The sequence below is a fragment of the Strongylocentrotus purpuratus genome, unplaced genomic scaffold (genome assembly GCF_000002235.5).
Source record: "Strongylocentrotus purpuratus isolate Spur 01 unplaced genomic scaffold, Spur_5.0 spur5_scaffold_3, whole genome shotgun sequence".
Lineage (NCBI taxonomy): Eukaryota > Metazoa > Echinodermata > Echinoidea > Camarodonta > Strongylocentrotidae > Strongylocentrotus > Strongylocentrotus purpuratus.
In genome coordinates, this window is record NW_022145609.1 from 7049849 (window position 1) to 7068423 (window position 18575).

General features: G+C 38.4%; 2 protein-coding genes across 2 annotated transcripts; both read left to right on the plus strand.

Moving 5' to 3' along the window:
* The first annotated feature begins 483 nt into the window (after positions 1-483).
* LOC100890605 (tyrosine-protein phosphatase Lar) lies at positions 484-7695 on the plus strand. The gene is made up of 7 exons (XM_030996681.1): positions 484-514; positions 1337-1630; positions 2045-2371; positions 3158-3295; positions 6224-6388; positions 7064-7314; positions 7684-7695. Exons 1-7 carry the CDS (start codon positions 484-486, stop codon positions 7693-7695), a joined length of 1218 nt encoding a protein of 405 aa, XP_030852541.1.
* Positions 7696-9269: 1574 nt separating this feature from the next.
* On the plus strand, positions 9270-18126 carry LOC115928451 (receptor-type tyrosine-protein phosphatase mu-like). The gene is made up of 7 exons (XM_030995622.1): positions 9270-9341; positions 10058-10268; positions 10958-11057; positions 11749-11992; positions 13902-13941; positions 15615-15723; positions 16897-18126. The coding sequence occupies exons 2-7, from the start codon at positions 10121-10123 to the stop codon at positions 17015-17017; spliced, it is 762 nt and encodes a 253-aa protein (XP_030851482.1). The 5' UTR covers positions 9270-9341; positions 10058-10120; the 3' UTR covers positions 17018-18126.
* Positions 18127-18575: the final 449 nt, after the last annotated feature.

The window sequence follows — 18575 nt, forward strand, 5'->3', positions numbered from 1 at the left end:
AAATATAATTAGCTTCATCTTCGCCTAATGAGAAAAATTAAGCTCGGAAGTCCATTAAAATATAATACGAGTTGCACGACTAATAGGCGGTTCTCTGTGTTATAGTTATTGGTTGGTGAAATGTCACCCGTCTAGAATACAAACCGCTCTCCTGAAATGTAGTATATTTCGCAATTTGTTTTCTTCTCTCTCTCTCTCTTTGTATTGAATATAGTGTCAAGTGCATCCGTTTCTTCATCTGGGAATCAGTTAAGAGTTAGATGGAGTGTTCCGTCTCAATGCAATGTGGATTACTACAAGGTATCATATCAGCTCATCTCACGTAAGGCATGTCAAGATGTTCTTGTAATAAATGCTCCGGTCTACGAACTCAACGTCACATCAGTTTCCACAGATGTCTCCAAATACATTTCAAACTTGGAATATTACGCCACTTATAACATCTCCATCATAGCTGTGATAAGGAGAACAGAGAGCCTACCCATGAATGTTAGTGGAGACACACGAGGTGGAGGTATGTAAACAATAATGATGATACTAGCGTTGGCGTATCTACGGGAGGTGGGCAGAATGGTCACGTACTCCGGTGGCACTTGAAGGTAGCGCAAAACACGCAAAAGAGAAAGAGAGAGGGTATATTAGATAAATATAATTATAATATAAAGTCTGAATTTGCATAACAAATTTGCATTATAAATATTTTTTGTATTAAGGTTTAAAATGGAATTTTTTTCTAAAGCTTGGTAGCCTTGCTCATCTCGTATGTTCCTTTAGGACCCGAAATTTCGCGCCCCAGTATAATCTTTGTATAAGTTTTTATACAGTATTCTCTCAAGGGTTCCAGATCTATTGTAATGCAAATTATCATCAGCCTTGTTTAAATATAAGACAAAGGGCAAATGAAATACCGTTTAAAGTGATTTGTAATTGTTAAACATTTGAAAGAAATCTTAAATTGTCCAGTTTTTTTTTTACCCCTTATCCCGAGATTCGCCAATCGCCACGAAATACTAAATATCGTATTACATGCATGACATGACAAGTAAGTCCACTTAATAAAACACGTATCGAATCATTAGATTGTCCTGGTCTACGTCTACCCTCTGTGGTGTTCTGTAGGCCCGGGAAGACAAAGGGCCTACTATTTTTTGCTGTAACGTTATAACGGAGAGCATTACGTTACCCTTGCAATGGAATTTGAATTCATAAGAACAAACATTTTCAGTTCCGTAATAATTAATTATAATTTTTTTATTTCTGCTTTGGATTTACCTCATATCTACTTACATTTGCCATGTTGTAAATTAACTATTCAACACTGTGATTTTCTTCACAGACCCCTCTGCCATCGAGTCAGTGTCGTACACCTCTACCGTCCACTCATTGCGTTTTGTGTGGGAGGAACCCTCCTGTGAAAGCCTACATGGTGTCTTTGATAGCTACGAATACGAACTCTATGATCCTACTGGTGGAGGTAGATATGTCCGGTATCCAACGACTATCCGAAGAAACTATGTACCAATACCTGGCCTTGATGCTTGCACAGAATATCGCTTCAGAATAAGAGTAGTTACTACCCAGCTGAGAAGGAGTGAATGGCATATGGAAATGGCAATGACTAATATATCAGGTTTGCTAAATGAGATATAGGCCTATCGTACATGTGTATTGGTTATAAAGACATGAATTTTGTAATATGTCCATTGTACACGTTAAACTATGGCGATTGAAGAGTATTTGTTTCCAAGGGAAAGTATGGTAAACCGTATGTTTCAAAGTCCAATGCAAATCGGCTTTGATACAGGCCATATCTTAGCGTTGCTTCAAGATAGGTAGATAGCTGTTACTGCTAGCCTAGTAATGGTTCATGGATAATATAAATCTAACATACATCAGAAAAAAACTAAATTAATTGAAGTCAATACATATTCTAAAGATGGAGATTAGATTTAGTGCAATCACAGTGCAATTAATTAGTTATTGGGAACGGGAATTAGCCCGAATGAAATGATTATTCCTTCCTTTCTGTACACTGTCTTATCAGCTCCTGGAATGCCGGTTTTTACAGAGCTTACCCCGCATCAGGAAGACATTGGCACTCCTGGTCTAACAGTATCATGGCAACCTCCTTCCTCTCCTCCATGCCAGCCTACGCACTATGAAATCAAGTACTATGTTCTTCAAGGCGATATATGTGAGGATACCCCGAGTGATCGTATAATGACTTCAGCAGGGACCGTCAATGGTTCAACTTTCACCTTCAATGTCGTGGAGTTGCGTCCCAACTCGGAGTACATGGTGTTTGTGAGAGGCAGAACCAGTAGCGGTTATGGTGATTCGGATTCCCAATCAGCTACTACAGGATATTCATGTTAGTATTGTGTGTTCATGTACGTAGGGGAGGGTGAGGGTGTGTGTTTATGGTGTAAGTATGAGGGTTTGTGTAGGGGTATGCATCAATCACCTATATTATTTACATCTGGGAACAGACCTTTACCGTCACAATACGAAAAACTGAAATCACTTTCTAACTGCGGTCCGTCTGAGTTAGTTGTAGGAGAAAGACAGAAAGCTGAAAGTACCACTACACCAATTAAAATATTAATATCTACTTTACACGCAGGGGAGGATCGAGGTCTTCGCTCAGTAGGGGGGGGGGGGGTGTAGTGAGCATTAAAAAAAAATTGCCCCCGATATTTCAATTTAAAAAAAAAATGTTTTTCTTAGTTTTGTTTCTCACTTGGCAGCCCAAGGGGGGAGGGTTAAACCGCCGACCCCCCCTCCCCTAGATCCGCCCCTGACACGACGCTAGAGTTAGGTCAATTCCTTATCTGACAAATTCGAACAGAAGGAGAACCATAATCTAAACTCGTAGTTGAATAAATACACTTTGAATATGAAACCTTGCAAAATATCATGGGAGAATATATTAAATGAAATAAGCTGGCCTGAAAATTCAGTTCAGAAAAACAAAAATCAAACTGAGAATTATAAAAAAAATTATACTACAGGGGTTAGAGAATGGTTACGAACACAAAAAAAGGGATTATGAACTCGCTGAAAATGTAGATTAGCGGATAGTAAAAATGTAGATGAGGTAAAAAATTGAATACCAAGACAAATGAATGAGAATGAGTTTTCCTCTTTTATTTTACAGATCCTACTGGTCCTCCAACTAATATTCAGTCCACTTCCATCAATAAACGTAGTATTGTCTTCTCTTGGGAGAAACCAGAATGTGGTGATCGGAATGGACCAATCTCAAGCTACGAAGTTATGCTCTCCAATTCTACAGGTAACGTAGTAAAACCTAAAGAGGAAAGAGGGAATGGAAACCTTGTCGAGGACTAAAAGCGGTTGTCTAGCTTTCTCCCTTGTCTATATAGTAAATATTTCTCACCTTTAAAAAAAATATTCTTATCATTATTGTAAGTTCTTGTGTCTATATAGGGACCCCTCTGTAAAGCAGCATTGTTATGCTAACAACGCTGAGTAGAGCCATCCCTCCGTCTTCCTCTTTATAAGTGTGTCTTTATGATTGTAAATGTATATTTATTAATGTTTTTTAAGTGACGGAAAATAAATACAATACAATACAATATAACCTTAGGTGTAAAAGAGTCCATACAATTTTGTTCGATACAATTTTCAGCTTTCCTTAAAAAAACATGTAACCTAGCTACTTTATGTCTTCGAGGTACTAGTTTTATACTCCTGAGTAAAATTGACGCTTGATGTTTCGTAGAGGTTTTGTAGTAGTCTAATGGATAAGTCACCAGACTGTAGACCACAAGGTACGGGGTTCAAATCCCAGCACGGCACTAATGTACTAAATTAGCAAGACGTTACTTTTGCCACTTTCAACACAATTGTAAATGTATTTGATATGCCTGAGCGGTAACCCGACACATGCTCCGCCGACGATTGCTCCGCCGACATTTACTCCGCAAAACGCGACAATTGCTCCGCGACATTTGCTCCGCGACATTTGCTCCGACGTCAAATGCTCCGCCGACAGTTGCTCCGCCGACAGTTGCTCCGCCGACAGTTGCTCCGCCGACAATTGCTCCGCCGACAGATGCTCCGCCGACAATTGCTCCGCCGACAATTACTCCGCCGACAATTGCTCCGCCGTCAATTGCTCCGCAAAACGCGACAATTGCTCCGCCGACATTTGCTCCGCCGACATTTGCTCCGCCTGAAGCGACACTTGCTCCGCCGACATGTGCTCCGCCGACAATTGCTCCGCCGACAATTGCTCCGCCTGAAGCGACAATTGCTCCGCCGACATTTGCTCCGCCGACAATTGCTCCGCCGACAATTATTGCTCCGCCTGAAGCGACAATTGCTCCGGTGACATTTGCTCCGACGACATTTGCTCCGCCGACAATTGCTCCGCCTGAAGCGACAATTGCTCCGGTGACATTTGCTCCGACGACATTTGCTCCGCCCAAAAAGTGTCCCATAAACTACAAATGCTATTAGTACTACGACAAATGCTTCGCCGACAATATTTTTTTTACACGGGTTATTTTCGTTTTTGTTTTTTTCTTCTTCATTTTCTGAATGCATTTCATGAAATAATGTATATGAAATGAAATCAATGAATGTTGATGAAGTGGGAGGAAAAAGGAGTTACCTAAAAGTCATTTCGAATATACTGAAATAACTTTCCATCTATCACTGTATGTCCCATATAATGTACACTAAACACTCATTACATGTCGTGGGAAGTTTTAAAAAAAAAGTAGAGCAGCAAGCCACATTCCCCAATACGCGCATACCTCCTAGTTAATTTCAAACAGCTCATCAATATGTAAGACCTGAAATAACCTCAATGCAAGCAAGCACATGCATCTTACTACAATGTACTAGTTCATCATGGAAGTTCTAGAAAACAACAGGGGAGGGATCAAAATAAGCTTTGAAGGGCACTTATACGTAGAGAAGAGAACCCATTCAGACGGGAAAATTAGATGGTAGCCTTTCTGCTTATTCCCATTTATACAAATCATTCTGTTGCAGTTTGATGTTAGTTCTTCATAATAAGCCAATTGCTCTTCTTCCGGTGGCTCCGTGAGTCCCTTAAAGTCAGTGAAAACAAAGTACTCGAATGAGACGGGGTGTTTTACACACTAATATATATATATATATACGTATATATATATATATATATATATATATATATAATTATAGTAAAGCTACATACACTTAACTGAAGGAAAGAAACCTATAGAAAACGGACTGGATATTATTGAAAATACTATTCTAAACAAGAATGTACTACATTACGTTACAATTTCACGAGAGAAATAGAACTCGAGAGGGGGAGAAGAGAAGAAGTGATGAAATTGAAAAAAGACTAATAGCATGAGAGGAAAGAAAAGAGCCAAGAAGACAAGAAAAGGGTGTAAAAAGGAAAAGGAGGAGCAGGAGAGAAAGAGAGAGAGATAGCCTTGAGCTTTGGATCAGCTAATGAGTAATACAGGAAACAGATTTTGAGCGGAGTAATTACCTTTCGCCGGAGAAGTTGCATAAGGAGCTATAACTCAATTTTCTCTTTTTAATCAAACATGGGGAATAGCAAAAAGCGGCTGAGCATTTATTGCACTAATTACCAGAGGAGCATTCATATCTTCCAAGAGGCCGCACTTTTGGATCGGAGAGCAATTTTATTGTTGGCGGAGCATTGTCTTTTAAGGGGTACTTTTGGGGAGGAGCAACAATTGTCGTAGTAGCCTTTGTATTGTACGGGGCAATTTTTGAGCGGAGCAAATGTCGGCGGAGCAATTGTCGGCGGAGCAATTATCGGCGGAGCAAATGTCACCGGAGCAATTGTCGCTTCAGGCGGAGCAATTGTCGGCGGAGCAATTGTCGGCGGAGCAATTGTCGGCGGAGCAAATGTCGGCGGAGCAAATGTCGGCGGAGCAAGTGTCGCTTCAGGCGGAGCAACTGTCGGCGGAGCAACTGTCGGCGGAGCATTTGACGTCGGAGCAAATGTCGCGGAGCAAATGTCGCGGAGCAATTGTCGCGTTTTGCGGAGTAAATGTCGGCGGAGCAATCGTCGGCGGAGCATGTGTCATGGAACCGCCTGAGCGCTAGTTACTTTGGCGGCTCGGCTATAAGCAGGATAATATTGTATAAGGGCCATGAACGTCACTGTGTAATGGATATGAGCACTTTATTAGAAACCGTTCTTATTATTCCTGTTGTTCATTTCCAGGAGACGTGGTTTATCATGGTAATGCCTCAGCTAGCGCAGGACCTGAGCTATTTGAGATATTTGACCTCATCCCCTATTCGATCTACAGGATTAGGATCAGAGCTTGGAACTATGAACTAGCAGGGGAGTATGGTCCAGCGATTTGGGCACAGACAGATGAATCAAGTAGGTTTCAAAATGCATGTCTTCTAGTTCTATTTTGCTAACGACGAAAATTATATCTATTTCCAATATATATTTGTTTACAATGTCAACGGCGTATCTACAGAACCAGAAATACAACTCTGATAAAAATCATTTTGTAATCAACAGTTTGGAATTGATCATATACAGGAACTAATGGTATGCGACATGTACTTGTACACATCTTTAATTTGTTTTGTTGTTACATTATTCGCCCTTTTTTGTATCCCCTCCTCTTTTAAAATCAATGGAAACCTAATTAAGTATTTATTTCCAGTCATAAATAAGACGTAATGGAGTAATCTTGAATTCTAGATTTCGTGCACCCAAAACCCTTATTGACAGCTGTCCAGGATGGGTTACTGATTCTGAGTGTGCTTGTGTACAATATGCGAGTAAAAGAAGACAATATTATTGCTTCGAAATATTTTGCTCCTTTCAAAAGCATAGTCAAAGTTATAATTATTTAATGTTTTTAACATTACTCGTTAAATTCTATCTTCCGCCAACATTGCTAGTCAGTGGATTCTCTTTAGGAATTTTCGACAGAAAACGAAACATCGATTTTATACTTTTTCCAACGTGTCAGTGATAGATCATTGAGTTGTTTCGTTCATAATTATCCTACGAATTTTCTCTATGATATGTACATTAAAGAGCCAGCGCCACCAATCGAAGTAAAGCTTCCATCTTCCGACCAGGAGAGCATCACAGTAGAATGGATGTCACCGAACCCTCCTCTAGGCAGGATAATAGGTTACTACATTCTCTACTGGGAGGCGGATGATGTTGGTGCCACTCCTCAGACCTTCGGCATCGAGTGTCGGGACGGGCTGTGCTCTGACATTAACGACAGGTTTTCCACAATTATTCCCGATCTCCAGCGGGACACAAATTATTCCGTTCAGGCAAGTGTAATTCGTGTAAATGGATTCTGTATATTAATAATAAGATGAAAATATTTTTTTCATTAATAATATGATAACGAACTCATGGTTTAAAATAGTATTCATTCGTATAAAGCGTTGTGAAGATATTACTAAAAGAGGTAAAGCTTCACGATATGTTAGTTGTAAGACAGCTCATTATAGAACTTAAGGGATGCCTTTCAAAGGATGACGCGGGTAGAACCAGGAGAAGTGAATTGAAGGTTTCCCGACTTTTCTAATGGAATATGAAAAAAGAAAAGAAATATGAGTATGGTCAAAATAAAAAATTACACCATCTTGGTAAAAAAAAGTCAGGAGGTCCATATCTTTTCCGTCCATCCATTCAAGGTCAATCTCTAAATTTCCATAATTTATTCTACTCTGTAAGTCGTTTCCCGTTCTACATCTCTCTTTTCTATCACCATGTTTTTCTTCAAATATACAGGTCATGGCGGAAACCATTCTAGGTTTTGGTAGCCCAAGCCCGGACCCACCCGTTGTCAGGATTACATCAGAAGGAAGTACGATATTCATTTTCTCATTGCTATGATGTCCCATGTAGATCAAATCAATTATTATAGAAATATTATCACCCCATTCGAAATAGGGAGAAAAAAAAGAAACGTTGAGTAACATGTTAACAAAAACCATAAAACCCCCACATGTTCATAGAACACAATCGCAGAGACTTTCAAGAAATCAACTCAAGGGTGATTTCAATACCGTATATCGTATTGGCTATGTAAAAGACATTGTCAGATTACGTAATAACGCCGTTGAAAACTTCGCACATTTTATTTGATGAGGCACAAGGCTATTGAAACTGCCTTATGGCAATAATTCAAAGATTTTTCGATGATAATGATAATAATAAAAATAATAATAATATTGGATATTTATATAGCGCACAAATCCACCCTGCAAGGTGCTCAAAGCATATGTCTGATTTACCCAGGGTAGCCTCATTTGTGTTTAAACTGTTCTCACTGAGGGCCCTGGAATCATGTCATTATCCCGGCTTTAGCCGAGCTACCATGGAAAGGTGCGCAAGCATTGCAGGAATGTCTTCCTACTGGGCACCCATTCTCCTCACCTGGGTGGAGTGTGGCAAATGTAGATTAATATCTTGCCAAAAGACATTAGTGCCGCGGCGGGACTCGTTAGATGGAAGTGTTCATGTACATGATGTAACTAACCATGAGTGTTTGTTTGGACAGCATGATATCCCATAATCCCCGAGTATTATCTAGTTATCAGTTAAGTGTATGCAAGGAATGACTGCATGGCTACCTAAAAATAAAGGATGATGAATCCTATCACCATGTATTGCAAAAGTGATCATTGCATGGAGTTTTTATCTCAAACGCCTTGGATCAATTCGAGTGGCAGTAATCACGCATGCTTCCTGCAATGCTATGGAGGCCGTTGATGACTTTATTGACATGCCCCAGACGTATGGAAAAGGGCACACGTGTGCTAAATAACAGGCATACGTCTGCTAATTGACCAATCACCGCCTGTTATTTAGCAGACATGTGCAAGGTGCGATAGCACACATCTGCTAGTTTATTAGCACAAGTGTGCCCTTTTCCATACGTCTGGGGCATGTGAATAAAGTCAGCAACGGCCTTCCATAGCTTTGCAGGAAGCACGCGTGATTACTGCCACTCGAATTGATCCAAGGCGCCTGACTATTCAAATTACACGAATCTACAGTAAATGTTATATCACTGATATTCCCTTCATAAATACAGCGCAAAATAATGCAAAGAGAGAGAGAGAGAGAAACGAAAATGTTTTGTCAATGCTATAATTTGTGAGAAGCTTCTAACCTTAAACAAGAAGATCGTATACAAATATTGACTTGTATTTACTTCATTATTAATCTTATATCCTGCTTTACAGTTCCTAGTGAGCCCCAGGAGGTGGCTGTTTCCAGCGGATCAAAATCTTTGCTGATTACCTGGAAGGAGCCGAGGTACCCCCGTGGAAAAATATCCTATACGGTAACCTCAAAACTAAAATTCAAACGAAGATCTAATGATGGTTTCTGTGTATCCGAACTGTAATTATTGTTCTAACATTCTCTCTGGAGTTCTCTTCTTTATCAATTATTGTTTTCTTCTAAATTAAGTTACCAGTATTTTCTGTTAGATTAATGCAAAACGTGAACTATTATGGATCATTGAATGAAAAAGAACTTTCTAAACTAGTACTGCTGCGATCATTTTCGGCAATATGTCGCCGAATGGTTTCATCCGATTGCTGAAATAGGATCGAAATCTTGATGTATAACTACATTTAAACAATTTCTAAAGGAAACATGTTTTTGTTTAAATATATGAACGAGAAGGAGTAAATTCATGACCAAACTGTTCATTTCTATGCTGAAGTATGGGCACAATTGTGGCTTTTGTCCAACCAATATTTTCAGATGAGCCAAATAAGCTTCTCTTTGTAGTTTACCAGTTGGCGATTCAAGTCTCAATAACGAAAGTCTTTGGGACACCCCCAGATCTTTTTTTAATGGAGTTGCATATTACCGATTTTTTGAAAATGAAGTTCCCGAAGTAATTGCAAATATCCCTACCGTGACCTCAAAACACATCAGTGGATGACAGCATTATTCACAATTGTGTTTTCGGGTCTCTCTCTCTCTCACTCTCTCTCCCTCTCTCACCTTTTCTTTCTCTCTCTCTCACTTTTTAATCTCTCTCTCTAGCTGGCTTACAAAGTAAAAGGAAAGCCATACGACAGATCATTCCAGCCAGAAGAATCGTTTACAATGAAGGAGGTAGCGGGAGCCTCTACGAGCTATGTGCTTGGTGATCTGGAGCCAGCTACACTCTATGAGGTCTACGTGGTAGCGTCCACTAGCAAAGGGGATGGGGAGTCTAGTCAGCATGTTGAAGAATTTACAGAACCTCCTGCAGGTATTGGAAGAAACATGTTGGAAGTTGGAAGTTATGAGACATGACCATACTTTAAACGGGGTTATAATTTTGTGAAAGGGGAGTGTCAAAATTGTCATAAAGGTCAAATACTATTGTAAATTTACATGATAAAAAAGTAACAAAGTAAATACGATTGTAAATGGTTTTATCTCCATCTATCTTGATAATGAAGTTGACGACAATTGGCCAATCCCGTTAACACTAAACTTGTCTTTGCATGAATGTTAGCATATATTTTAAGGGTGTTTATTATCTCTGACCACGGACCCCAATGTTTAACCATTTCAAATCTCTATGACAGCTCCAAATTATTAAAAAAACACTGCTTACACGATTCTTTATAAATCTAGATGATGAGGTTCGATTTACAGCAGGGACAACAAGTCCAGGTGCCACGTGGTAGATAGAAGGACTTTACTGCAACCGTCTACTACTTTAAAAACAAATTAAAAACAAGAAAGTACCATTAATATCGAACTTTTATTGCTAACATATGCCGGATACAAGGTCTAAGAGAGATGATTAGCATTTTCTTACTAGTCTTGCAGGTTTACTTAACGTGTGCAACTCTAAACAGAGAATATTATTGATTTTAATATTGGATAAAAGTCATCGTTCAATGATGTTTAAGTTTGATGTTGACATCTCTTTTTTGTAACGTGCCATAGCTGACGAGCTTCCAAAGCCCAACCCACCAGTGATAGTATCTTCCCCTGACGGTTCGCCTACCATTCAGTTTAGCGATGTGCTTGAATCTCCATATATAACGTAAGTATATAGCTACATATTCCAAGCGATGATTTTCGACCTTTAATGATATAAATGTTTGAATCATGACTGTGAATAATTAGGCCAGCGCTTAGAAACAGTAGTAATAATCGCTATATAGATGCTATTACGTTATTCTTATCGTTATTATTATTATCATGATTGAATTTATTATTACTACCAATGATACCATCATCGTCATTTTTATTTTATCATTGTACCAACGTCTGTCTTTCTAGCGCACTGCTCTTGATCTGCGCAATGTTTTTTTTAAAGGGAGAAGCCGGGAATGCATTTAGTGGGCCAACGGGTTTCGGTACTGTCTTTGAGACAAGACGGATGGCCATTGCTAGCGTCAGTGTGAATCCTCATTCCTCCTACATTTTCATCATACCTCTCACAACTTTGTTAATGTACAAGCTCTTGGTGTATTAATTGGTATATGGGTAAATTCATTCATTCATAAATTGTGAAGGCTACTTTACATCAAAAAGTAATGTTACATTCGGTCTGCCAGTCTCATGTCATGGAAAGATGTATAAAAGCTGGAGCGTCAACATTATTTGCACAAGGGCCTAAATTGATATTAATTTCCTCATCCTTGCTTTAGAATAAAATAATAGTTATTAAAATAAAGGAAAAAGTGACAAGAGGGTATATAATCATGGCAAATATCCCTTTGAACTCTCAGGCACATACTTGTTGCTGTTGAAGAGAGACTTCCGGTAGCAAGGCGCCGACGTCAACAGGCAGCGTATGGATCCTATGCCGAGAATCCCTCCTCATACATAGCAGCTAACATCAGCAAAGATGATCTTCCGATAGAGCTAACTATAGGGGATAATGAGACTTATGGACATTACCACAATGCACCCCTCAGAGACAAGGCGATATATGATGTACGAACAGGTGTTGAGAGCAACGTTGGAGGACAGGTACGATTTTTCGTTGGACGTAAATGTCCCAAGTGACTGTCGGCCTACACGATGTAGTGGCCTACGGTTTCGTAGCATAATTATATTGTGGAAATAATGTTTAGGTGCAAATATCGTCGAAAATACATAGGTCACATTTGCCGCCGCGGCCGTGCAGTCTAAAAATCTACGGCCAATAGAGCGCAGCAGCATTCCCACGGTCACATACGGTAGCGGTCACATAATTATGTTAGGTAGCCGCACGGCGTATTTTGAATTTGTGGAGACAGAAAATCTGCGACTGCCGTACGGCCTCTGAAGTGATGACGCAAGGTCGCCTTAGGGCGTCCCTGCGGCGGCCTTAGCTTTTTGAAAAATACTAAGACAGACGCAATGTAGCCGCAAGGTGCCCACATGGCGGCCGGAGGGGGACCATAAGGCGACTGTGCGTCATCACTTCAAAGGATGTACGGCAGCCTCAGATTTTCGGTCTCCACAAATTCAAAATACGCCGTGCGGCTACCTAACATATGTGACCGTGGGAAAGCTGCGGCAGTCCTATAATTGTCATTAGCCGTAGACATTTTAGACCGCACGGCCGCGGCGGCAAATGTGACCTAGGCATTAGGAACAATCATGAGGGGCGTAAGGATTTGTGGTTGCGTCGTGTGTAACTGAAATTGTGATCATTGTCTAATTAAATATTGCTTGTACACTAGTTCATCTTATCAGAAATATGCAACGTGTGGTCACATTATGGATCAAAGAATTCAAGTGTTATAGGTTAGCCTTTTAGAGAATAACAATATTCTTTAAAGATTCGTGCTACACAATTTGATGGACCATTAAAGATAAGCCAGGTTTTTAAACTTAAAGGGGAATTAACCTCGCGACTATGATTTATTATCATGACAGAGAAAGTAAAACAATGTTTCATTTGATATAAAAAGCATTGCTGTAGGCCAAATCATAGCGTCCTTGCAAGGCCAATAAAGGGACCCTAATTCGCCATATTTCAGACGTCGTCTGCTGCCCAAGGAAGCTGCCATCTTGTCGAAATTTCCCTTCCACAACATCCGGGTTGTGACGTATCGCACGGAGAACTGATGTAGCGCGGCGCGCGTGTTAAATGCAATACGCGTCAAACAGTGTACTGCCAAGAGTTTGGGTGTAATAATTCGTTCCTGTTTTCACGAAGTGACGGTAGTGAGGAAAATCTGCACGCAAATTGTATGCGATTTTCATTTACTACCGTTACTTCGTGAAAATAGGGACGAATTGTTCCAGTGAATTATTCCTGGAAACCAGGGGGAAATCGTTTCATCGATTACTAGACCCACACAATCGCAATGAAATTTTCAAGCTATAGCAGCTCTGAAGGTGGAACAATTTCTGTACAAAAAGTACAAGTACGACAGGAAAGACGATGTGATCTGCAGTGATCATTTTATAGTGCACAGCAGGGAAACCTACGTACGCAATATCGGTCGACTCCATGCGAAACGTCACAGAACGGGCCGTGCGCAAGCACAATGGAGACGTACTTAAAGTTTCCAGAGCCGTAAAAGACGAAAGATTCTGAAGAAGAGTTACGTCCTCCCTTTCGTCAAAATGTGTATTTCAGATTAATGTTTTTAATAACCAACAAACTGAAATTTACATGTAGATTGAGGTTAATTCCCCTTAAATCGCCTTTATGAATTCAACAAAATTGAAAGTGGGCTAATTACCTGTCAAAACCTTTAAGTTCACGTGGAAGTGCAGAATATTTGGCTATTGTATGTATATCGTAGAAGCGCTAAAATGTGCTATGCGCTTCCCTAGTATAGAAAAGGTTCTACTAAACTTCATTAAAACTGCCACTAGATAAATACACGAACATTTCATTTCAAAACATTATCAGCTAATTTCTTGATTACCTTTTATTTAGAAATCCACCCTTTTCGGAGATCCATCTGAAGTACAGCCAGGTAGGAACGCATATTTTATTAGATTCTTGTACATTTTAGTTTGAAAGTGCTTTAGCTTTTGAATGGAAATTGGCCTACGATTTAGCAGATATGGCACATTTCCATTACATGAACGTTTAACTTCTTTTTCCGAACTTACGGATCTCTTCACTATGTTCAATATCACTGCTCTCAATATCACAATTAACTACGAATTTGTAAGCATACATTGTTAATTAGTTCCTAAACAAAAATTGTTCTCTACGATCCGGAAATGAAAGTAGTAAATGCAGTCAAAATTCATTGAGCAGATTTCTCGAAGTTAATGACTTTTACCCAAGATTCCTGATTTGCATCAATTTTGGATGCAAGGTCTGGCTAAGTAATGAATATCTATACGACTATAGCTATTTTTTAAAAGCAAAAGTGTCTACAGCTTGGTCGCTTTGTTCATTGCGTATGTTCCTTCAGACCCCGGAATTTCGCGCCCCAATATAAGATATACATTTTATACAGTACTCTCTCAAGAGTTCTAGACATTTTCAATGCAAATGCATTTGCGTGCTCCCTATTTTATGATTTTTGTTAAACATATATAAGGCAAAGGGTAAATGCAAAACCGTATAAAGTGATTTGTGATGGCTCAAAATTCAAAAGAAATTGAGCTATTTTTGTTCTTATCCCTCGATACGCCACCGAATACAACATTTTTGTATAGATGATTTGACAAGAGAGTCAACTTCATAAAACACGTATCGAATCATGAGTTTGTCCTGGTGAACGTCTACTCTATGTGGCGTTGTGTAGGCCCGGGAGCGCATATTTTTTTTACACAACTGTTTAGCCATTTTCGTGAAAAAAATTTCCTAGAAGTGCTCTGGTGAAAGAGTCTAAGTCGTCAGCGCACAGGTACACCCAGCGCACACTCCCAGGGAAGGGCAGGTGGTAGAAAAGGGAAAACAAGGAGAGTGGAGAGGATATGGAGAAGGAAAAACATAAAAATACATAACGGAAGAGCTAAGAGGATTATAGATTCGGGTATAGACTAAGGAAAAACAAAGAAATAGATGACGAAGGAGAAAAGGATAGATTGAAGTAGAAACAAAGAATTACATAAAACAAAAGAGAAGAGGATAGAATAAAGGAGAACAAAAGAAATACATAACGATCGACTAAAGGAAAAACAAAGAAAAAACCATAACGAAGGAGAAAAGGATAGATTGAAGGATATCTTCAGCAATCCGAAGCTACTGCTAAGTGTAATGTTAGACTCTGTCTCTAGTCGTTTGCACAGTATATTTGACTGAACTGGCTAAACAGTTGTGATACCAAAATATGCGCGGCCCGGGAAGACCAATGGCCTACTACTTTTGTTGTTATGGTCGTTATAACGGAGAGCCTTACGTTACCCTTACGATGAGATTATAAATTATAAGAGAATTTTTTTTCACTATCCGTAATGATTACTTCTATTTATTTATCTTTGCTAGTAGACGACCTATTGGGAACGGTTTGATTGCATGAAATTACAATTAATTATAATCATGTGGTAGTATCTGATTTATTTATCATTTATCTATCAACTCTGATGCTACCTTGATATTTTTATCTCCTGTCTTTTCTTTTCACTACCATCCGTCTTCCCACAACATCCTCTTCACCTACTGTCTCTTCTCCATCAACATCAAATTCAGCTGGAGTTCCTTCAGGTTCCATAGCAACTGTCGTAGGAAGCGCTGTTGGTGCTATTCTTGTGATTGTTATCGTTATATTTCTCATCATCATCTTTTACAAGCGAAGAAGGTTAGAGAGGTACCTTGTGCTTAACCCTAATAAGGCCGGGCTATTTGAAGTCTTACTACGGCCGGGGGGGGGGCCATTATGGCCCCCCCCTAAGATCTCGGCCGTGAAACGGCCGATCTCCGCGAAAATTTGCACGCATGTCAGGTGAAGTGTATAGAACAATATGATAATTTCAATTTTTTGAAAAAAATCCCTCATTTGCATATTTATGGTAATTTATGCAAATAACGTCATAAAATCACATTTTTACCCATAAATCCTATATTATTCATATTTAAGCATTCTTTTTCACTACATATATTCATTAGACCATTTGGAACAATAATAAGACAAAACAAATTAGAAGAGCCAGCTTATTCCTTATGTTATCTCTTGTTTTGATAATTTCTTATGTATTTCATTGTTTTTTTAACTTATTTATGTTATTGTTTTTTTTTTTCTTTTTCATTTCTTCCTACAATTCAACTATTTTGACTCCCAAAACAACCACCTAAACTTTAAACAAGACCCAATAACCAATGTTTGATCTATTTTTAGGAAAAATGACATTTCCATATGTTTTGTACACAAATCACAAAAATGAGCGATTTTCGGGCTGACATGCAAAGACAAAAGGTCACGTGACCTTGTAACTATAGGTCCGATTTTTTTTTTTTTTTTTTTAAAGATGCGCAAGACTCTAAAGAAAAAAGTCAGCGAGCGGCGAGGCGCCTTCCATATGCGTTCTCGAAAAATCAGAAAAATCGTGGAGGGGGGGCCATAATGGCCCCCCCCCCCGGCCTTATTAGGGTTAACTTGTCCCTCTCATCAGTCCATTTTCATCGAAATCCTCCATGCAAGATGCTAAAACCGTATGGCCATGTAAATAAAATCTAAATATGATTGTATTAAAAAAATATAGGCCTATATATAAAGTTATATTGTTGCCTTTTTTTTCTTCTTTCAAATGCTATTAAATGGAAATATTCTAAAGCATAACTCTTTTAGAATGTTATGGCAATCCGCTTGAAAAGACCTATTATGTTAATGATATGCATTTTAAAATTACCATACCACTTACCACATTTAATGTTGACATGTTTCTATATGTCTATTTATTGGGAATTGATAATTTGTTTAATTATGCATTTCATCAAGGCAATTTATGTATGCTTTCATAATATTAACTTTCAGCGATGAATCAGCCACTACTAGGTCTAAAGGGAAGGAGTCCGATTCGTCTCCGCAGTACGAAAACCCGGTATTTGATCCGTCAAAATATAGACGTCAATACCTATCAAGGCTTGAACACTGACATTCATAACTACCAAGATGTTAATACCGATGCTGTGAGCTACGGTAATCTTGCCGACGCTCAGACCGACCAAGATCCAAAGGAACCTGATCAAGAAGCTATATACGAAGACATCAATACAGAATATGTCAACGTGCTCAAGAAGAATTGAATACATTAGAAGAAGGAAGATCCAAGTCAATCGCAATGATTTTGAGTCATCAAGAATTTAAACAAATTAAGAGGGATAACATATTTTCAGTCTTAATTTATTAAAAATATATTTTCATGTATCAATCATTTCATCAAAAAGAAACCATACCTTAAATCTTATCACGAAATATTAAAGATTATCTTAATAGCTGAAAGAAAAACTATTCTGATGGACTTGGGCGTTTTTCTTCATGCATCCCATTAGAATACTATGACGAAAAGTTGTCAAAAACTATCATGGCTTCCTGTCCGTCGTCTTGTGCTTCTCTTTCTTTGTTTATTTACACCTTGTCTACTCGGGTTATTCCCAAATCTTTTGATATCGGGGATCACTCGAAATGTTCCCTTTTGAATAACATGATTCGCACAAGTCTAAAAAATTTGGGTAAAAATAGTTGTAGATCTTAGGTCCCACACTACATGAAAGTCAGGGTATGGGATGAGTTTCTTTAAATGTACATATGTATATATACTTATCCTCGTTCATTGAAGTTTGTTTTCTACTTTCATTTCCTGAATAATGTGAATGTATAGGAACGCATGAATTTTACATCATGGAGCAAGAAAGATAATTCTATTTTCGATTTTTTTTTTCTTCTCCCTTCTTTATCATCTGCTGAGATTTCTGATGAAAACGATTTTAGAAATATAAGATATGTTTTTGAATTATTCAATGCAGGTATAAGTATAAAGGAAAACTTATTGAGTCATGTATATACACGTGAAATACAAGGCATGTTCCATCATGTTAATCGTGTTTTGAGGTAGGCTATCAGTAGGACAATACAATATTCCGCTGTATGTTTTGTCTGCATGGATTACTAGTGTTAACGCCTGCTATTTCTGGTGTAAAGCATTATTACCCCATTCTTTGACAAGAATGAATAAATTACCAATTATTATTATTGTCATTATTATTATCATTATTATCATTATTACTATCATCATTATTATTATCATTATTGTTATCATCATTATTATTATCATTTGTATTATTATTTCTACTTCTACTAAGCAGTGGAATTCAATTTGATTAATAGGTCAGCGATAATGTGATAGAATGTGAACAATGAATTACGAAAATATAAGTTGTGAATATAAACATAAACTACGCATCATAACATTTATGTGAAAGCTTTGTGTCATGTAATGGTGGATGTTTAGGAAAAGAATTGTAAATAGTAGAATTAGAAGTTAATTAATAGAGTTAGATAATGCAATCCAAATCAACATTTATATATTTCCATATGAGCAGGAAATGTTTAGGCGCATATTAAATGTGAATACTGATAACTAAAAATATAGAACACACAATATGTAACCCTTAAAGAAGTGTAAACAATAAAGAATACAACAACAAAAATAA